We start from the raw sequence: 13,755 nt of genomic DNA on the forward strand, positions 1-13,755 counted from the left end.
TAAAATTTGCAGCTGCAGAATCAGTTTAGTTAACTTATTAAAAACACTGTCATATATGCTGGGAGTGGTGGTACATGCCTGTAATCCAAGCTATTCAGCAGGCTGAGGTAGGAAGATTGCAAACTCAAGGCCAGCCAGGGCTAACTTAGCAAGACCCTATCTCAAAACAAAAAGAGGGGGCTAGGATTGAAGCTCAGTGGCAAAGTGCTTTCCTAGCATGTGTGGAGACACTGGGTTCAATCCTTAGCACCACATAAAAAATAAACAAATAAAATAAAATAAAAGCATGCTGTCCATCTATAACTACAAAAAACCAAAAAAAGAACAAAAAGAGTGGGGGGCTCAGTGGTAGAGCACCCCTGGGTTCTAATTCCCAGTACATAAAAAAAATTAATAAAAAACACTGCTATATAACCTAATTAGCAAAACTAACCTGAAGATCTTATCAACCAGACAAATCAGAACCACTTTCTGTCAGAAAAAGGTCCAACTTCATTTTTTGAAGCAGTTTAACATTTTAACATGTCACCACAATCATCATCTCAGGTCCCAAATTCCATACAAGGAAGGAAGGAGGGATGGAAGGAAAGAAGGAAGGCAGGCAAGTAAGTTATTGGAAGAGAAAGAAAATGAGGAGTAAAAGCAAAGAAGAAAGATTACTAGAAAGACTCAGGGCTTTGCCATCAGTGTGTGTCCTGACCCTTCAATATTTCTTACAGATGCCCAACATTCTCAAAATGTCTCTCCAGTGTGCCTCTGAAGCTTTTACATCCCAGAGCAATGCATCATTATAATATTCAAAATAGGTAAGAAGTTTTTCTGTTATAAAGTTGGATAAGGGAGAGTTAAAAGGCAGGTAAGAAAGAGGATACAATGCAGATAGAGAGGGAACATATAGAAGTTAAAGATCTGAAAATTATTCCCTTTAAACTTTTGCTGTCAGATACATACTGAATTATTTACCGAAGAAATTAGGAGATGTCTAGGATTTCCTTCAAAATAATTAGGATGGGAATAAATAGGAGTACACAAAGCAGAAATGGTAATGTTTTGCTGGGTAATTGGTATGTAAAAAAAAAAAAAAAAAAAAAAAAATCTTACTTTTTCCATACATATATGTGAAATTATCCACACAAAGATGTCAAAACAAAACAAATCTGAAAAAATTTCAAATCAGCTACCACTCTTTGTTGTTGTTACCAGGAATTGAACCCAAGGGTATTTAACCACTAAGCCACATCCCCAGACCTTTTTTGTATTTTATTTTGAGACAAAGTCTCACTCAGTTGTTGAGGCTGGCTTTGAACTTGGGATCCTCCTACCTTAGCCTCCTGAGCTGCTGGGATTATAGGTGTGAGATACCATGCCTAGCAGCTACCAGTCTTTAAATATTCTGTCTAAAGATCAGTTATATTAAGTATACTTAAATATAAAGAATATATACAGTTTACCATTTAGCATATCTATCTCCTACTGCACTTGAATTTTATTGACTTTTTTTACTCCTACACCCAATATTTGATGTAGATAGCAACAGAAAAGCAAATGTGGCATGGATAAATGAAAAGATGAAAAAGAAAACAGATAAAAGGATAATACTCTAAATCTGTATTTAAAATTAAGTATAACACGCCAAGTAAAAATGGCCAAAATGACAACTGAATAAAGTATAACCACACATTGTCTATTTCAATTATGAGGATCAATGCCAGATAGAAACATTCTTACCAATATGGTGTTCCCACAAAAGAATTGGCAGGAGATGCCATGGAAGCAGATCCAAAATCAGCAAGTTTCACCTGGCCTGGTTCTGTCAGAAGGATATTTCCTGCTTTGATATCTCTGAGTTTAAGGAACAGAGAAAATTATTTGTCTTTTTTTCATTAGATTATGTTGAAAATGATACAAATCAATTAAGAACTTGTAAGATGGAGAAAATGAAATAAAATTAAGTGCTAGGATAACTTACAATTGTGATAACAAGATTAGATAACAAAAATATAGAATTCAAAAAAAAGAGTAACTTTTCTAAAAGAGAAGATAAATAGCAGTTTAAAAAAAGATAGGTAACTGGGGCTGGGGCTGTGACTCAGTGGTAGAACTCTTGCCTAGTGTGTGTGAGGCACTGGGTTCAATTCTCAGCACCACATATGAATAAGTAAATAAAATAAAGGTTCATCAATAATTAACAAAAGTATTTTTTAAAAAGATAGGTAACTGCAGCATATAGTCTATATTTAAGTTTGTTTATCAAAACAAACAATGGTTTGCAAAACAATTTAATTGGCTAATGATCCCTTCACAATATTTAAGATTTCTGACTATCCCACTTATTTCTTTTAGGAGAAAAAAAGGGGGTGGAGCACAAAGAACTTTATTCTCCAAACTTGTTTTTATTTTTAAAAAGGTCTATTCATATCATTTTCAAACTTCAATATAGTTCTCCTAACTCAATGTGAAGTGAAAACTGAAACATATGGATAATGCAATATTAATGATCCCAACTCTACTTTCAAATATACTTTTCTGAAAGAGCAAACATACTGTCCATCCAAATTAATAAAAGTACGGATAATTACATGATTAATTACATGAGTGGATTGCATTCCAGTGCAAACTATAACATACACTTAACCTTTCAAAAATTAAAAAAGAGAAACTAAATTTCCAAGCACTTGTTCATTCCTTAAGTATTACAATGCATATAAATACTAAGTAGATCTAATTTCCTTCCTCTTATCATAGTATATACTATAGTACATATAGTATATACTATGATTATTCATTTGCTATTATATATGTGAATCTATTTTCATTTTTTTTAAAGTAGGGAGTGTACTTTATTTCTTTGTGATGCTAAGGGACTAAACCTTAGACCTTGTACACAGGGAACTACTTTAAGTCGATAAGAAACTTAGGTTCTAATTCTAACTCTGTTAATCATGTTCTAACAACTGCAAATCCTTTGGACTTTGCTATTCTCTTTTAAAAATATGATAATCCATTATTTCCAATGACCCTATTACCTAGTCTAACATGTATTGCCTGGTTCCAACACATAATTAAAATTAAATTCTATTTTTCACCTAAAATAGTCAAAACAAATAACAGTGTCAAAATGCATTATAAAGTGATTTAATCTCAAAATTACTATCTATTATCAAGGATTATTAAGGATTAATGCTCAAAACCATAGTCTTTGTCCATGTCATGAAATTGATAGGAAAAATTTGGCATTATCAGTTACTAGGAAGACAAAAGATTTGTTAAGTTCTACCTCTCCTCTATTTGGCTTTGCAAACTTTGGGAAATTATAGTAAAAATCTGGGGCATCAACTTTTTTCACCTGTAAAAAGAAAAAGACTATCTATCTGATCCCTGATATCCTTTCCAGTTTGCAAATTAAATGATTCTAAAATTAAGTTTCTACTGCAAGTCCATTACTTTAGAATTCCCAAGAGCATAGGAGGCAAAGATAAAAATTATCCTAAACAGAGAGATCAAGCGTACTACTGTCATTTTTAATTCATGAACAATCAACAAATATGAGTTTATACAATTCTTATTTGGCTATAATCAATAAACATATCAGAGTTACTGAACTATAGAGCTGATAAATGCAATCAATCGCTCGTCACTATGTGATAATTTTCAAAATACTTACCTATGGATCATGGTATGAGAATGTAAGTAGGCTAATCCCTGGAGAGCACCATGTGTAATTGCTGCTATTTCCACTTCTTGTAATGGTTTTTTGTGAACTTAAAATAAAAATTTATTTGAAAAAATTACTACATAAAAGGTTTTGTTTAAAACAATAAACTTAAATATCTGATATATGGGTAATTTTTAAAAACTGATATTTAGCAAGAGAAGTCTTATGATGCTAAAACAGATTACTAACTTTATAAATGGTATACAGTTGTGCTAGCTATTGAAGTATAATTCTCAGCCAATTTCCCTTTTAGTTAACAATATTAAACAACTGTTCATGATTATAAAAGCAAAAGTAAAAGAGAAGTTTCCCATTTATTCTCACTTATCTTTGTTATGAACAGGACAGCAAGCTGATAGACAAAGAATCCAGAAAAATGCTTGTAAAGTCACAAGAGAAAACTTGTTTATTTTATATCCTATGTAAGATTTATAAGGATAACATAACATGCTGAGAATCTGGAAAGAGCTAAGAATTTTACTCTTTCTAGATAGTGTTGTTTATTTTATATTAACATTATTTAAATAATCTCTAACTGAACTGTCATTTTAATCTATTAATACTTTTTTTTTTAATAATCAAAAGAAACCTACCTTCTAGTAAATCTGAAGCAGATCCTAAACAATATTCCATTACAAGCTACACAGGAAGAAAAATTACAAAAACATTAAAATATAAAGATTTATTCTAGTTGAGATAAAATTAATTTGCCCAGAGGTCCAGGGGATAGTTAGAAATAAAACAAACGAGGTATGGTTTACCTTAAAAAATACTTACACATTTATCAGGTTTTTTTAAAAATACTTTTTAGTTGTAGATGGACACAACATCTTTATTTATTATTTTTATGTGGTGCTGAGGATTGAATCCGGTGCCCCACATATGAGAGGCAAGCGCTCTACCACTAAGCCACAGTCCTGGCCCTATCAATTTGTTAAATGTATTTAAATTAAGCTAATAAGGAAGCGATTATCTTTTGATAATGCCAACATGTAATCACTTCTATAAGCTATGCATTTCATATGCAATTACTAATTTAAATTAAAAATAAATGTAGATCTTCTGTTACTATTAAACTACAAAACCAAAATTGATTATTTGGTAAGATGTAGAAAATTGTGTTCTCTGAAACTGTATATACAAAGCTTAGGTAACAATTTAATTTGTTTCTCTTTGTTTCTTGAGCTGGTCTCACTGTGTTGCCCAGGATGGTCTCTGAACTTCTGGGCTCAGCAATCCTCCCTCCTGTCTCCAGAGTAACTACAACTACATGCATGCACCATCAAGCCCAGTTCTAAATAATTTTATTTTTTTAAAACCAAACACAAAGAACCATCTCTGTGCCAAGTATTTTATACATATTAACCATTTTAATCTTCACAAAAACCTTATTAGTTAGGTCCTACTATCTCCTTGTTTTACAGATGGAGAAATCTGAAAGATGTAAGAGTCAACCTGCCCAATGTCACTGCTTTTTCTTCAACCACTGTCCCAGTTTTAGGAGTCACCACCACCAAAATCAAATCAAATAAAAATGTAAACTGGGCGTGGTGGCACACACCTATAATCCCAGTGACATGGGAGACTGGGGCAGAAGTTTGAGGCCAAACTCAGCAATTCATCAAGGCCCTAAGCAACTTGGTTGACATCCATCTCAAAATAAAAAAATAAAAAGTGGGGATGTGGCTCAGTGGTAAAGCAACCATGGGTTCAATATGTAATCCCTGTACCCCCAAAAAAGTATCAAAAAGTTACAAATCTAAGTCAAGAATATTAAAATAATAATCAGCTGTAGCTTATTGCTTATTCAAAATGAGGGGTAATTCTTATTTAAAAGAAATTGAATCTTTCTCTTTAAAAAGTCAGTTATTAGCCAGGCATGTGCCACCCAGGACAAAAAAAAAAAAAATTTCAATTATTATACCTATATCACTATAGAATTATCATCCCACCTCAGTAGTAACAACAGGGTAAAATTAAACTTTACTTCTTCTAACAAAGTGCTTCAATTCTCTAAAATTAATATTATTCAGCCAAAGAATCATGACCAGTTCAATTTTCAATAGAACACACCCAAATTTCACCAAGATTACAATATGTTTATGTTAAAAAAGGGTACAATAACTTATTCTCAAGTTAATAGAATTGTTTTCACAACATTTAGATGGTACCACTGAAAGTATTGGTAGAAACTTTACCACATATATGAAGGTCAACTGAATTCTGGAGAAAATTTGCATTAGACTCGCAAAAGTTCTATTATCTCTTATTGCCTACAAGTTCTAGAAAATGCTGCTTTTCCTCTCACAGTATAAACTAACATTTTAATTGTTTCTGCATACCTTTCCACAACCAGTTCAAGACATTCTGAATTAATTCATTCTAAACTAAAACCAACGAAAATTACAAGGAAAACAGATACCAACCCATGCTGTGTGTTCACGTAAATAGCAGCCTTTGTATTCTATACTGTTGGGATGTTTTATTCTTTGTAGAAACTTGACTTCTTTAATAATATCCTGCCATTTCTGTAGGGAGAAAAAAGAAAGAAGGGAAAGGATTATGAACAGTTGGTTTTCCTGAGAAAGTTATAGGAAAAAAAAGTAATTACTGTATTGAGTTAACAAGAACATAAACTTTGCTTGATTTATGCTGTTTAGACGTAAAAAAAAGTCAGAAAATGAAAAGAAATTATATTCATATAGATTACAATGCAAATGCATAATTTAAAAAATTATTTCATTCATGGTAGGGCAAATTTTAATTTGATAAAATTTATGTTGAGTCTCATTAAATGTTTACAATCACACACTATCAACTGTGTGATAACTATATACCATATTTATTAATTTTTTTCCAAAAGAAAAATCAGTTATTATGCACATACCGTTGTAGAATTACTACCACATCAATCACCTCAATGGTAGCAGCAGGGTAAAATCCTTTGGTTTTTTTTTTTTTTTTTAATTTACATGCCATAAAGTTCACCCATTGTGCTTTTTGGCTTATTTCTCCAGTAATGCTAGGGTTGGTCTTTTCGTTCTTAATTCAAATGAAATAATTCCTCTGAAATTTAAGTTCTAAATGCACATTCTAAAATGTTAGCAGAATTAGTTACGGTATAGGAAAGTTCACAGAAAAAAGCAATAGTATGAAAAGCTTTTATTACACAATTTTTGAGGAGACTTCCTCATCAATACCTACCAGGAAATACAGGTAAACTCCTGACATTAAATCAAGACATCCTCAAGCATTTGGGCCAAATGTTATACATGGTTACTCTTGAGAAGCAACCAGGGAACTCTATAAATATACAGGTTCTTTCACAGGGCACTCTGGCATACTTTTTTTTTTTTTTGGGGGGGGGGTACTGGTTGAATTCAGGGGCACCCAACCACTGGGCCACATCCACAGCCCTATTTTGTATTTCATTTAGAGACAGGGTCTTACTGAGATGCTCAGCACCTTGCTTTTGCTGAGGCTGATTTTGAACTTGTGATCCTCCTGCCTCAGCCTCCTAAGTCTCTGGGATTACAGCATGCACCAATGCACCCAGCTTGGCACACACTTTTAATTAAAACAATTCAGAAGGTTGATGCAGGAGAATCACAAGTTGGAGACCAGCCTGGACAACTTAGTGAAACTGTCTCAAAATAACATGTAAAGGGCAAGGAACATAGCTCAGTGGTAGAATGCTTGCCTAGAATGTACAAGACCCTAGATTCAACACCCAGAACTGCAAAAAAAAAAAAATAAGAAAAGAAAAAAAAAGAAATAGGGCCTTGGATCCAAATGCAGAAATTCTATAGGTCTAGTAGGTATGGCATGGGGATTAGGAATCTGTTTTTTATTCTTGTTTTAGTTTTTGTTTTGTTTTGTTTATTTGTTTTTTGGTACTGGGGACTGAACTCAGGGGCATTCAACCACTGAGACATATCCCCAGCACTATTCTGAATTTTATTCAGAGACAGTGTCTCACTGCGTTGCTTAGCACCTAGATTTTCCTGAGGTTCAATCCTACTGCCTCAGTCTCCTGAAGCTGCAGGGATTACAGATGTTCGCCACCGCCAACTGTTCTTAAATTTTTAAAGTTTTACTGCTTATTTGGACTATATAATTAAGGGCAGAGAAAGCAGTATAATAGAAAACTTTAAGAAATGTTTTGTACTGGATTTAATATCATATACCTCTGATGTTATTTCACATGATCTCAACCAAATACACCAAAATATGTTCAACGTTTTATGTAATATGTGTAAAATATATTATAAAATGCTAAATTCTGAAAACCTATTTTATGAACTTTAAATTTCAAATTTGAATACTCTAGGAGACAAAGTCTTAAAAATTATATACCTCTATATATACAATGGAATATTATTCAGCTATAAAGAATAATAAAACTATGACATTTGCAGGTAAATGGATGAAATTGGAGAATATCATGCTAAGTGAGATAAGCCAATCTCAAAAATCCAAAAGATGAATGATCTCGCTGATAAGTGCATGAAGACACATAATGGAGGGTGGGAGGGGGACAAGAATGGAGGAAGGAGGGACTGTAGAGAGGGAAAAGAGGGGTGGGGAGGAAGGAAAAAATAACAGAATGAATCAAACCTCATTACCCTATGTGAATGTATGATTACACAAATGGTATGCTGTTACTCCATGTACAAACAGAAACAACATGTATCCCATTTGTTTACAATAAAAATAAATTTTTAAAAATTATATACCTCTAATGAAAAAACTTTTATGAAGGACATCAATATTATATGTTAAAGATGGTGCTGTAAACAAACTTTTTGTTCTAGGTATAACTAATCAATTAGACTCAAGTGTAATCAATAGCCTATGAAAGCAAGTCCTAAAGTTGTTTTATACAATGGTAAATAAAATCAAACCTGCAAGAAAGATCAGGAGTTTTTAAGAGATCAAAATGATGGACCATGATATAATCCTAACAGTATTATTATACCCACAAATATGATCATCATCACAAAAAAAGATCCACCATAAATTAGATTCCAAAAAAGTAGGAAACCAAAATCTTTAGTACTGAACCAACAATTCTACTTCTGGGTATATACCCAAAAGAAATGAAAGCAGAGACTCAAAAGAAATATTTTCTGTGGTATACACTATGGAATATTATTCAGCCATAAAGAATAATAATATTATGGCATTTGCAAATAAATGGATGTAATTGGAGAATATCATCCTAAGTGAAATAAGCCAACCCAAAAAACCAAAGGCCGAGTGTTTTCCCTGGTAAGTGGAGAATGATATACAGTAGAGGTGGAGAGTGAGAGAAGAATGGGGGAACTTTAGATTATGTAGAAGGAAATGAAAGGGAGGGGGGTATGAAACATGGTGGAATGAGACAGACATATTTATCCTATGTACATGTATGATTACATGCGTGGTATGAATCTACATCGCGTATAACCATAGAAACGAAATAATGTACCCCATTTTTTATGTACAATGAATCAAAATGCAGTCTGTAAAAAATTAAAAGATAAATAAGAAAAAATAAAATAAAATAAAACAAATATTTTACATTCATAGCAACATTATTCATAATAGCCAAGGGCTGGAAGCAACCCAAGTGTCCATTTATACATGGTACGAACATAAATGTGAAGTGTGTTATGTGTGTATAGTTAGATAGAAAGGCTAACATACAGATATGTGATATATACACACACAAGGGAGTATTTTTCATTCTTAAAAAGGAAGGAAACTATGGTGCACACTACATAAGTTAGTCACAAAAGGATAAATACTGAATGATTTCCATGTACAGAATACCTAGAGTACTCAAATTCATAACAGTAAGAAACACAGAATGGTAGTTGATAAAGGCTGGGAAATGGAGAACTATTGTTTAATGAGTACAGAGTTTCAGTTTAGCAAAATGAAAAAGTTTGGAGAAGAATAGTAACAATCGTGGCACAATAATGTGAATATACTTAATGCTACTGAACTGTACACTTAAAAATGTTTAAGACAGCAAGTTTTGTTATATGTATTTCACCACAATTAAAATCTTTTTAAAATTTTTAAATTACACTGTCAGAATTTTAGATTTAAAAAGTAGATTATGAGCTGGTGATATAGTTCAGAGGTACACCATTTGCCTAGCATGTAGAAGGCCCAGGGTTTAATCCACATACAAAAAAAGAAAAGAAAAAGATTACATTTTATAAATACCTATATAATAAAAAAGAATCAGAATAGTAGTAAACTAAAATATGACATCAATAATTTAATTTTTTTGGTTTTTCAAATCGTTAAATACTGCCTATTTATAGTTTGCTTAAAATAAGCATTAAGCAATTTGTAAACTATTTTAAAAGATTATGTCCCATATAATTTATTGTCATGCATATCTTATTTTAGTTTTTTTTTTAAGATTTTTTAGTTATTGATAAAACCTTTATTTTACTTATTTATATGTGGTACTGTAAATCAAATGAACGCCTCAGACATGCTAGGCAAGCACTCTACCACTGAGCTACAACCCCAGTCCTTCTGTTTTAGTTTTTATTTTTTTTAATTAAAAAAAATTTCTTTTTGCGGTACTGGGGATCGAACTCAGGGCCTTGTGCTTGTGAGGCAAGCACTCTACCAGTTGAGCTATCTCCCGAGCCCTGTTTTAGTTTTTAAAAACTAAAACTAATCACCCTTCCAAGATATAACATATTAAACAGAATAACATATTAAAACACAGTATGAAAAAACTAAAAGCAGGGGACACAAGTTGGGAAGGTTTTTGGGATGGCATTAATGTTTGTTTTCAGCTCTAGGTTAAGAGTTAAATGAGAAAATTCATTAAGATATAAATTTAAGATTTGTACACTTATTTTATTTAATTTTTTTAAGCTTTGAGACAAGGTCTTGGTAAGTTGCTGAGGCTAATTTTGAACTTATGATCCTACTACCTCAGCCTCATGAGTTGATGGGATTACTAGGTGTTCACTACCACTCCCAGCTTATATGCTTTTGTGTGTATCGTACATTAAAATTCCTTAAAGAATTCCAACCTTTGGTCTCTAATTAAAAATAGTATGTTATTCTCTAACATATCTATAAAAATGTAGGGGCTGGGGGTATAGTTCAGTTGGTGGAGCACTTCCTCACAAGCACAAGGCCCTGGGTTCAATCCTCAGCACCACAAAAAAAAAAAAAAAAAAAAAAAAGTATATATTTAACCTACCTCAGTAGATTGCTTTCCACTATAAGACATTTTCTTGATGGCCACCACTTCATTGGTACGCACATCCCGTGCCTACAAAAAAAGAATTTTAAAAGGATCATTGTAAAAATCAATAAATTAAATCTGGGCAAACATTTCTTTGAGAATAAAAGTATTTATGAACAACCATGTCAAAAAGGACATCAAAATGGCTTTTAGTGGGAGAATAAGGAGATGTAAGTCAAAGAATAGAAAAAACATTTAACATATGCTACAAGTCTAAAAATCTAATTACAGCATGAAAACTAAAATTAATGAAATTGTACTGTATTATGGACTTTTGTTAAATAAGTAGGTTCTAGCTGCTTTTGTCACATACAAAAGTAAGTGAGATGACAGATATGTTAACCTACTTCACTTTAGTCCATTTTCCTGTCTCCAAGTATCTCATGTTTATAAACCTCGAATATATACAATAAAATTTATTTTAAAAATAAAATGAACTAAAATCACTCTTTTAAACATTTAAAAAATAACACTATACAGCAAAACTCCTAAAATTACCCAGCTGCTAGTATTTTGGAAAGAGAAATAAAGCAGAATTACCTTTGAATAACCCAGTTGAGAGGAAAAGGTAAACATTTTAGTAATACTAAAAACAGACAAAACCAGACTAGTGATTTACAGGTATGAAATGGACAACTTTCTAGGAAAGAATACATTATTAATACTGGTCCAAAGAAGAAAACACGAGTAAAACAATGGTGGAAGATAGAAAAGAATACCAAATGAATCAATTACCTTTAAAACAGTCTTCAATGGAAAAACAGCCAAGGGAACTTTTCAGGATATGAGGAGGAAGAAAAGGAAAGCTCTCCCACTGATTTTTACAGAGGCATTATGCCCTATAACTAAAACCTTATAAATAGCACAAAATGGAAACTTAATTTCATTTGTAAATTTAGATAGGAAGACTCTAAAATTAACAAACCAAATTTACAAGTCATGAAAAGAACTTTTCTTTTTTGGGGGGGGATTAGTAAATTCCTCAAACATAATAAATCATACCTATTGAAACCAATTGCTAATAAGGATCAAGAGAAGACTTCTAAAATGCTATTATAATGATGATTTAACAAAGTTACAGAAATTCTGAAAAAATTAAAAAGCATAACAGAAGCATAATTTGTTCTCCAAACTTCACCCTCTTCAAAAATGGGTTAAAAAGCCTTTTTTCCCCCAACATTTAAAAAAAAAAAATCAAAACAGAAGCATGACAGTTGACTGCAGCAAAAGGGCAAACTCATTATGTATGAATGAAATAATATGTAAAATTAAGAAGACACAAAACAATAACTGCTAAATATTTTAAATGAGTTCAGTAAAATACTCAGAACCACCTCAGATTATTTGTGGAGAAACATATTTTCAACTCAGGCTTTAGTAAATTCCCAAAAACAGAATGTTCTAAAATTTGATTATGGTGATGGTTGCAAAACTGATATTTAGTTTAAAAAAATCACTGAAATGTACACTTAAAAAACTGATAAATCTGTGTCATGTAAATTACACCTCAAGAACTGAGTGTAGGGGCTGGGGAGATAGCTGGTAGAGTGCTTCCCTTGCAAGCACAAGGCCCTGAGTTCGATCCCCAGTACTGCGCCAAAAAAAAAAAAAAAAAACTGGGTGTAGTGGCACATGCCTGTAATCCCAGCAACTCACAAATTCACAGCTAGCCTCAGCAACTTAATGGGGCCCTAACCAACTTAGAGAGACCCATCTCAAAATAAAAAATGAGCTTTCTACACAGAGCCAACCACAAGTCCCCAAGCCAGCGGAGACCTCCGACCCGCAAGCAGCCTCTGGGACCAGGGCAGGGCAGCCAGAGACCTCTCCAGGCGGCCCTGCCCCCTCTGGACACAGGCTTTTTCCACGGGGTGATCCAAGATGGTGGACTACAGGGTGACTGCATCTCCAGTCGCTACAGAATCCAGGATTCAAGAAGGGGAGGCATTGAGAGACTCAGACTAAAACAGAGCCACGGGCTGAGTCTCCCTCACCTGGTGAAGCTCGGCCCAGGCGGCAGGCCCGGATTCGGGCGGCTTATTAGAGTAGGGCAGGGCAGCTAGAGTCTTCTCCAGGCAGCCCTGGGCACTCTGGCGGTGGGCTCCTCCCACACAGCCAGCTTCTCGGAGCAGGCCCCCCAGTGAGAGCCTTTCCACACAGAGCCAGCTCCAAGCCCTGGAACCAGCAACGGGCTAGGGGTGGCTTTCTTCGGAAGCACTGCATTATCAAGTTACTCCAAGACTTCAGGCTACCAAAGGCTGGGAGGTGATACACTGGAAATCTACAGGGACACTATAAGCCAATAGAGGAAATCTGCAATATCACAGAGTCCCACTGACATCTGACCAATATGAGAAAACAAGGGAAGAAAATGTCCCAAACAAACCTAGATACTATATCAATAAAACCCAATGACAGCACAGCAGAAGAAATGTCAGAAAGGAAGTTCAGAATGTACATAATTAAAACAATCAGGGAAGCAAACGAGGAGATGAAAGAGCAAATGCAGGCATTGAAGGAGGACATGAAAGAGCAAATGCAGGCATTAAATGATCACACTAATCAACAGTTAAAAGAGCAAATATGGGAAGCAAGAGATCATTTCAATAAAGAGTTAGAGATATTGAAAAAAACAAACAGAAATCCTTGAAATGAAGGAAACAATAAACCAAGTTAAAAACTCCATAGAAAGCATAACCAATAGGATAGAACACCTGGAAGACAGAACCTCAGATATTGAAGACAAAATATTTAATCTTGAAAACAAAGTTGA

At 33.5% G+C, this 13,755-nt stretch overlaps 1 protein-coding gene across 4 annotated transcripts in view; it reads right to left on the reverse strand.

Annotated features, from left to right (window-relative positions):
* Positions 1 to 13,755, reverse strand: part of TAOK1 (TAO kinase 1) — a 140,164-nt gene that overhangs the window by 55,658 nt on the left and 70,751 nt on the right. For all 4 annotated transcript variants that reach the window (XM_079130796.1, XM_079130798.1, XM_079130797.1 and 1 more), the window contains 5 exons: positions 10,938 to 11,009; positions 6,142 to 6,243; positions 4,309 to 4,354; positions 3,665 to 3,761; positions 1,729 to 1,842 (listed from right to left, as the gene is read on the reverse strand). In XM_079130796.1, the coding sequence (XP_078986922.1) occupies positions 1,729 to 1,842; positions 3,665 to 3,761; positions 4,309 to 4,354; positions 6,142 to 6,243; positions 10,938 to 11,009 (431 nt within the window). The remainder of the gene's footprint in view (positions 1 to 1,728; positions 1,843 to 3,664; positions 3,762 to 4,308; positions 4,355 to 6,141; positions 6,244 to 10,937; positions 11,010 to 13,755) is intronic.

The sequence above is a fragment of the Sciurus vulgaris genome, assembly GCF_902686455.1.
Source record: "Sciurus vulgaris genome assembly, chromosome: 3".
Classification (NCBI taxonomy): Eukaryota; Metazoa; Chordata; class Mammalia; order Rodentia; family Sciuridae; genus Sciurus; species Sciurus vulgaris.